Source organism: Boleophthalmus pectinirostris, unplaced genomic scaffold (assembly GCF_026225935.1).
Source record: "Boleophthalmus pectinirostris isolate CB_2022bp ecotype Guang Dong unplaced genomic scaffold, ASM2622593v1 HiC_scaffold_22, whole genome shotgun sequence".
NCBI lineage: Eukaryota > Metazoa > Chordata > Actinopteri > Gobiiformes > Gobiidae > Boleophthalmus > Boleophthalmus pectinirostris.
Window position 1 is genome coordinate 42655022 of NW_026571190.1, and position 7500 is coordinate 42662521.

A 7500-nucleotide genomic window follows, 5' to 3' on the forward strand; every position below is an offset into this window, starting at 1 on the left:
CTTAAGAGCGCAATCTATAGTGCGGAAAATATGGTACGTTACACCCAACACTAGTCCTGGTCCAGTCCCAGTCTAGTCCCAGTCTAGTCCCGGTCTAGTCCCGGTCTAGTCCCGGTCCAGTCCCGGTCCAGTCCCGGTCCAGTCCCGGTTCAGTACCTGGATGAGGTGGTAGATCATGAAGGTCCCGATCCCGGCTCGTCTCCACTCGGGGTGGACCAGGAGGAAGGAGATGTAGGCCTGGTTGTACTTCACGTCCGGGACCATGACCCCGAAACCCACCACCACCTTTTTATAGAGCGCCACCACCGTGAAGTCCGGGTACTGCAGGCACTCGCTCAGGTCCACCCCTGCAGGACACACGAGGACCAGAGTGAGGGACGAGGGTGAGGGACGAGTGTGAGGGACGAGGGTGAGGGACGAGTGTGAGGGACGAGGGACGAGGTGAGGGACGAGGGTGAGGGACGAGTGTGACGGACGAGGGTGACGGACGAGGGTGACGGACGAGGGTGACGGACGAGGGTGACGGACGAGTGTGACGGACGAGGGTCAGGGACGAGGGTGAGGGACGAGTGTGTGAGGACGAGTGTGAGGGACGAGTGAGTGTGTGACGTGACGAGTGTGAGGGACGAGGTGAGTGTGACGAGTGTGACGGACGAGTGTGACGGAGAGGGTGACGAGAGAGTGACGGACGAGAGTGAGGGACGAGGGTGAGGGACGAGGGTGACGGACGAGTGTGACGGACGAGGGTCAGGGACGAGGGTGAGGGACGAGTGTGAGGGACGAGTGTGACGGACGAGTGTGTGAGGGACGAGTGTGTAAGTGACAAGTGTGAGGGACGAGTGGTGAGGGACGAGAGTGAGGGACGAGTGTGACGGACGAGTGTGTGAGGGCCGAGTGTGTAAGTGCCGAGTGTGAGGGCCGAGTGTGAGGGACGAGAGTGAGGGACGAGTGTGACGGACGAGTGTGTAAGTGACGAGTGTGAGGGACGAGAGTGAGGGACGAGTGTGACGGACGAGAGTGAGGGGCGAGTGTGAGGGCCGAGTGTGAGGGCCGAGTGTGAGGGCCGAGTGTGAGGGCCGAGAGTGTGAGGGCCGAGTGTGACGGACGAGTGTGAGTGTGAGGGACGAGTGTGACGGACGAGTGTGTGACGGACGAGTGTGACGGACGAGTGTGAGTGTGACGGACGAGTGTGTGAGGGACGAGTGTGAGTGTGACGGACAAGTGTGAGTGTGACGGACGAGTGTGAGTGTGACGGACGAGTGTGAGTGTGACGGACGAGTGTGAGGGACGAGTGTGACGGGCGAGAGTGACTGACGAGTGTGAGGGACGAGTGTGACGGACGAGTGTGACGGACGAGTGTGTGAGGGAGGAGTGTGACGGACGAGTGTGTGAGGGACGAGTGTGAGTGTGAGGGACGAGTGTGACGGACGAGTGTGAGTGTGAGGGACGAGTGTGACGGACGAGAGTGACGGGCGAGAGTGACTGACGAGTGTGAGGGACGAGTGTGTGAGGGACGAGTGTGACGAGTGTGTGACGGACGAGAGTGACGGACGAGAGTACGAGTGTGAGTGTGAGGGACGAGTGTGAGTGTGAGGGACGAGGGACGAGTGTGACGGACCAGTGTGAGGGACGAGGGACGAGTGTGACGGACCAGTGTGAGGGACGAGTGTGAGTGTGAGCGACGAGTGTGAGCGACGAGTGTGAGCGACGAGTGTGAGGGACGAGGGACGAGTGTGACGGACCAGTGTGAGGGACGAGTGTGAGTGTGAGGAACGAGTGTGAGGGACGAGAGTGAGGGAGGAGTGTGAGGGACGAGTGTGACGGACGAGTGTGAGTGTGATGGACGAGTGTGACGGACGAGTGTGTGAGGGACAAGTGTGAGTGTGACGGACGAGAGTGAGTGTGACGGGCGAGAGTGACGGACGAGTGTGACGGGCGAGAGTGACTGACGAGTGTGAGGGACGAGAGTGACGGACGAGTGTGTGAGGGACGAGAGTGAGTGTGACGGGCGAGAGTGACTGACGAGTGTGAGGGACGAGAGTGACGGACGAGAGTGACGGACGAGAGTGACGGACGAGTGTGTGAGGGACGAGTGTGACGGACGAGAGTGACGGACGAGTGTGTGAGGGACGAGTGTGTGAGGGACGAGTGTGAGTGTGAGGGACGAGTGTGAGTGTGAGGGACGAGTGTGAGTGTGAGGGACGAGGGACGAGTGTGACGGACGAGTGTGAGTGTGAGGAACGAGTGTGAGTGTGAGGAACGAGTGTGAGGGAGGAGTGTGAGGGACGAGGGACGAGTGTGACGGACGAGTGTGAGTGTGAGGGAGGAGTGTGAGGGAGGAGTGTGAGGGACGAGGGACGAGTGTGACGGACGAGTGTGAGTGTGACGGACGAGTGTGAGTGTGAGGGAGGAGTGTGAGGGAGGAGTGTGAGGGAGGAGTGTGAGGGACGAGGGTAGAGGTAAGATCTTAAGACCGAGCCCAAGCCCGACCCGACCCGAAATGGCTTCAAAAAAATATCTGTTTATAAAATGTTTGCTAAAACGATGTGTGGATACTAAACTAAGGAATACTTGTTATAAAATAAATAATAATAGTAATGTAATGTAATTGCTATTTAACTACTAAACAGGATCACGTGAACGCCCCCTCTTCATTTAATCATCTTCCCCTCCGCAAGTCTGCATCTATTTTGACCTGGTGTCCCCAATATGGAGGAGCAAGAAGTTCAACTAAAGGCAGGAGAACTGAAAAGACAAACACGCACCGGTAAGAGTGAGGTGTGGAAAAGCTTCAAATTGATTGTTGAAAATGCTACAGAAACTTGCGTTGGCTTCGCTGAATGTCGTCAATGTGGCGCTTTGCTTTCATACGAGAGCAAAAAGACTGACACCTCGACGCTGAGCACTGCTCCTCCTCCCGAGTCACAAATAAAATATGACATTTCGGGTTTGCTTCGGGCTCGGGCCTGCAAATCAAGTTAATTGGTCGGGCTTGGGCCGGGTCGGGTTTTAATACCCGCGGGCCGGGTCGGGTCGGGCTGGATTTTTTAGGCCCGATCTCACCTCTAGATGAGGGTGGGCGGGGATGGGTGTGAGGGACGAGGGTGGGCAGGGACGGGTGTGAGGGACGAGTGTGACAGACGAGTGTGAGGGACGAGTCTGATTGTGATGGACGAGTCTGAGTGTGAGGGACGAGTGTGAGGGACGAGTGTGGGCAGGGACGGGTGTTACCGGGCCAGAAGGCGTCGTGGCACAGGGCGTTGAGCGGGCGGATGTGGGCGGGTCTCACGTAGCAGTAGTCGATGGGACAGTCCGGCTCCGGGGTCCAGTCCGGGTCTTTACTGCGACCGAAGGCTCGAATCTCCGAAAGAACCCGGATCTTCAGAGGACGAGTCTCGTAGTCCCGCCTGGACAAGACCGGGACAAGACCAGGACAAGACCGGGGTTAGACCGGGACTAGACCGGGTGGTAGAGGGGGTGACACTCTTTTGATTCTTGGGGGTGACTGTGACTCAGAACCTGTCCTGAGCTCTATGACCTGACCTGAGGGACCTGAGGGACCTGAGGGACCTGAGGAGCACCAGGGTCACAACAGCTCATGTGAACTTCTACAGCTGACCCTCAGCAGAGTTAGGGTTAGGGTTAGTCCTAGGGCGGTTCTCCAGCTGCACTGAGGCCGATCAGCGGCAGCTCTGGCGGGCGGCGCTCCGGCAGGTGGCACAAACAGCAGGAAAAAACATTGGGACCTCTCTTCCAGAGATCTGTATCATCTAGACCACCTGCTGGACCCTCAGAACATCTGGACTGGTCCTCAGTCTGGACCCTGGGGCTGTGAGGTGTGGACAGAGTTTTTCTCTTCTACATCCATAAACCAGATCCACCTACAAAACCCTGGACCTGCTCCGACAAGATCTTCAAATACACCATCTGACAGGCCGCCCCTGTCCTGCCGCCCCTGTCCTGCCGCCCCTGTCCTGCCGCCCCTGTCCTGCCGCCCCTGTCCTGCCGCCCCTGTCCTGCTGCCCCTGTCCTGCACCAGGTCTCCCCCAAGGTCCCCACGAGTCACATTTGCATTTATAAAGATTCAAAAATGACAATATCTTTAAATAAGTTCATTGTTCATGGAGCACTGGTTCAGTCCTGGTTCAGTCCCGGTTCAGTCCCGGTTCAGTCCCGGTTCAGTCCCGGTTCAGTCCCGGTCCAGTCCTAGTCCCAGTTCAGTCCCGGTCCAGTCCTAGTCCCGGTTCAGTCCCGGTTTAGTCCCGGTTCAGTCCTGTTCTAATCCTGGTTCAGTTCCGGTTCAGTCCCGGTCTGGTCCCGGTTTAGTCCTGGTTCAGTCCTGGTCTAGTCCTGTTCTAGTCCTGTTCTAGTTTCTAGTCCAGTCCTGGTCCAGACCTGATGTAGGGCTTGAGGAGGCGGGCCGTGTAGGGGCTGCGGACGCTCTGGTTGTGGGCGGAGTCTGAGCCCATCACACGATGAAAGAACGAAACCGACGCCAGAGTCTGAGGACGAGGAACACAACACACACTCTACACACACACACACACACACACACACACACACACACACACACACACACACACACATGCACACAATACACACACACATGCACACAATACACACACACATACAACACACACACAAACACACACTTGGATCAGAGTGTGTCGTGTGTGTTGAGTGTGTTGAGTGTGTGTTGTATGTGTGTTGTGTGTGTGTGTGTTCGTTTCAGGTTCATTGGTGAAGTTGCGCTGATGTTTCAGTTTTCTGACTCTGTGTCGTCTGAAGAAATTTAAATAGAAAATGTGAGTGTAAAAGTTCCTCAAACTTCTCTGTGTTTCTCTGTGTTTCCTGCGACGCCGCAGCAGAAACATTCTACAACATTCTACAACATTCATTCTACAACATTCTATAACATTCTACAGTCCAATCAGGTTCATCTGGTCATCTGATATTTGATGTTCTTGGTTTTTTCAGACCAAGAGTTTGTTTTTCAAACCTTTCGACTTCTCACTCGCTCGTCCTCAGACTCGTCCTCAGACTCGTCCTCAGACTCGTCCTCAGACTCGTCCTCAGACTCGTCCTCAGACTCGTCCTCAGACTCGTCCTCAGAGTCACGTGATGTTTCTGTGACGTGTCGCTCAGATGATGTAAACAGGTTTTGGCGCCGTCTTCCTCCCGGTGGAGGCAGAACGACAGCGCCACCTGCAGCTCAACGCTAACGAGCAGTCGAAAAGATACGACAAACAAACTCTTGGTCTGCAAAAAGAACCTAAGAACAAAGCAACATCCTAGACTCGCTCACGATGGACTTTTCCAAAATCAAAACCAGTGAGAAACAGACGTTCACAATAAAAAAATAAGTAAGAAAAGTTAACAGGAGAAAAATAATTGTCAGCAATAATAAATTAGTTAACGCAAAGTTTACGTAAAGTTAACGCAAAGTTTACGTAAAGTTAATGCAAAGTTTACGTAAAGTTAATGCAAAGTTTACGTAAAGTTAACTGCAAAGTTTACGTAAAGTTAACACAAAGTTTACGTAAAGTTAACACAAAGTTTACGTAAAGTTAACGCAAAGTTTACGTAAAGTTAACACAAAGTTTACGTAAAGTTAATGCAAAGTTAACGCAAAGTTTACGTAAAGTTAACACAAAGTTAACGAGTCCGGCCCTAAAAATTTCAAAACGTTTCCAAGACTTGATCTGAACACGTCTGAGCTCAAGTCTCACCTGGAACCTGTCGAGGATCCGAGCATCACCATTGGTCACTCTGTGCGTGGCCCCGCCCACATGCATGCTGTAGACTCCGCCCACCTGAGCACTGTAGACTCCGCCCACCTGCCACAGGAAAAGCAAAAAACTGAACTGGAACCAAACCAGATTACCATTTAGTCCCGATTTAGTCCCGGTTCAGTCCCGGTTAAGTCCTGGTTCAGTCCCAGTTTAGTCCCGGTTCAGTCCTGGTTTAATCCCGGTTCAGTCCCGGTTCAGTCCTCACCAGGCTCAGGGCGGCGTTGGCGGCTCTGTCCACGTCCAGCAGGGGGAGCCCTCTGCTCCTCTTCTCCTGTCGCACCAACAGTTTCCTGCGCAGGCGTTTGGCGCTCGGCGTCACCGCCAACGCTAACGGACACGCCTCCAGTCGCCGCAGTAACAGCCGCTCCTCGTACGGACCGATGGCGACGCAGCGAGCGCCGCGTGAGGCTCCGCCCCCCGGAGGCGCCGGCTCCGATCGGACTGTCTGTTTGCGGCGCTCGTTGGCGTCGTTGGCGCAGGGGGGCGTGTCCTCGTCCTCGCTCTCCGCCTCCCGTTTGATGGGAGCGGACGCGAGGGGGCGGGCCTTCTTTCGACCAATCAGAGCAGAGCTGGGCGGGACGTACTCCATCCCGGGGTCGATGACGGACTCCGGCTCCGCCTCCTCATCGTCTGAGACACGAGAGAAAAGACGAGAGAAAAAAATGGGTCGTTGTCCACCATTCGCAAACAAACCGTCCGGCGACGCCAACCCGGCGACGCCGTCAACACGAGAACATAAACAAACCGTACGCCAACCCAGCGACGCCGGGGGCGGGGTCTTACCGTGGAAGAGCGCCTGCGGCGGCATGGCGTCAGGGATGAGGTCGGCCTCGGACAGCAGGCTGGGGGAGGGGGAGGGGCTTGTGAGCGGCGTGCGGTCGGACGAGCTGATGGAGGACAGGTCCATGAGTTCGGGTTTGTCCAGGGCGCCGCGTTTGGGGGCGGGCTTAGGAGCTTTGGGGGCGGGCTTGGGGGCTTTGGGGGCGTGGTCTCTCTGGGCGCGGCGGATGTCTTTGGCCTCTTGCGTCCGGCTGCGTTTCTCCTTCAGCTGAATGGCCTTCTCCACGGGCGTCTCGCCGCCGCGGCGCCTCAGACCCTCCACCGTGATGGTGGGGTCGGTGCACGGCCGCACGGCTGAGAGACACAGGTCACAGGTCACAGGTCACGGGTCACAGGTCAGAGGTCACAGGTCGTTAGGACCTGACTGGGTCTGTGTGTAGTGCAGGTCTCACCTTTGGTCTTGGGGGGGCCGCTCTTGTCGGCCTCGGGTCTCAGGGTGGGGGGGCGGTTATGGACCAGTTTCCACCAGCCCGGCTCCCCGAACTCCTGCGCCCCCGACCGGAAGAACGCCGGACTCCCCACGGACAGACACCCCGCCACCGTGCTCCACCACGTCGAGGTCCTCTTCCTGAAACCAGGATCACAACCGGACTACAGACGGACTTGACCAGGATCACAACTGGACTACACACGGACTTAACCAGGATCACAACCGGACTACACACGGACTTAACCAGGATCACAACCGGACTACACACGGACTTAACCAGGATCCAACTGGTCTAGAGGAGGATCCTAACCGGTCTAAAGGAGGATTCTAACTGGTCTAGAGGAGGGTCTGACCTGGTGCCCAGGAGGAAGCTCCAGTGTCGTCCGATGAAGGCGCAGATGTCCTCCTTCCACCTGAAGTATCCCTGACGCCCACTGC

General features: G+C 56.3%; 1 protein-coding gene across 1 annotated transcript in view; it reads right to left on the reverse strand.

Moving 5' to 3' along the window:
- kat14 (lysine acetyltransferase 14) overlaps positions 1–7500 on the reverse strand; it is a 10855-nt gene that overhangs the window by 831 nt on the left and 2524 nt on the right. Inside the window, exons 3-10 of the mRNA XM_055158403.1 lie at positions 7416–7500; positions 7025–7200; positions 6576–6926; positions 5998–6422; positions 5730–5837; positions 4396–4529; positions 3232–3407; positions 157–347 (exon numbers count right to left, since the gene is read on the reverse strand). The exon at positions 7416–7500 is cut by the window's right edge and continues 37 nt beyond it. Of these exons, the coding sequence (XP_055014378.1) occupies positions 157–347; positions 3232–3407; positions 4396–4529; positions 5730–5837; positions 5998–6422; positions 6576–6926; positions 7025–7200; positions 7416–7500 (1646 nt within the window). The remainder of the gene's footprint in view (positions 1–156; positions 348–3231; positions 3408–4395; positions 4530–5729; positions 5838–5997; positions 6423–6575; positions 6927–7024; positions 7201–7415) is intronic.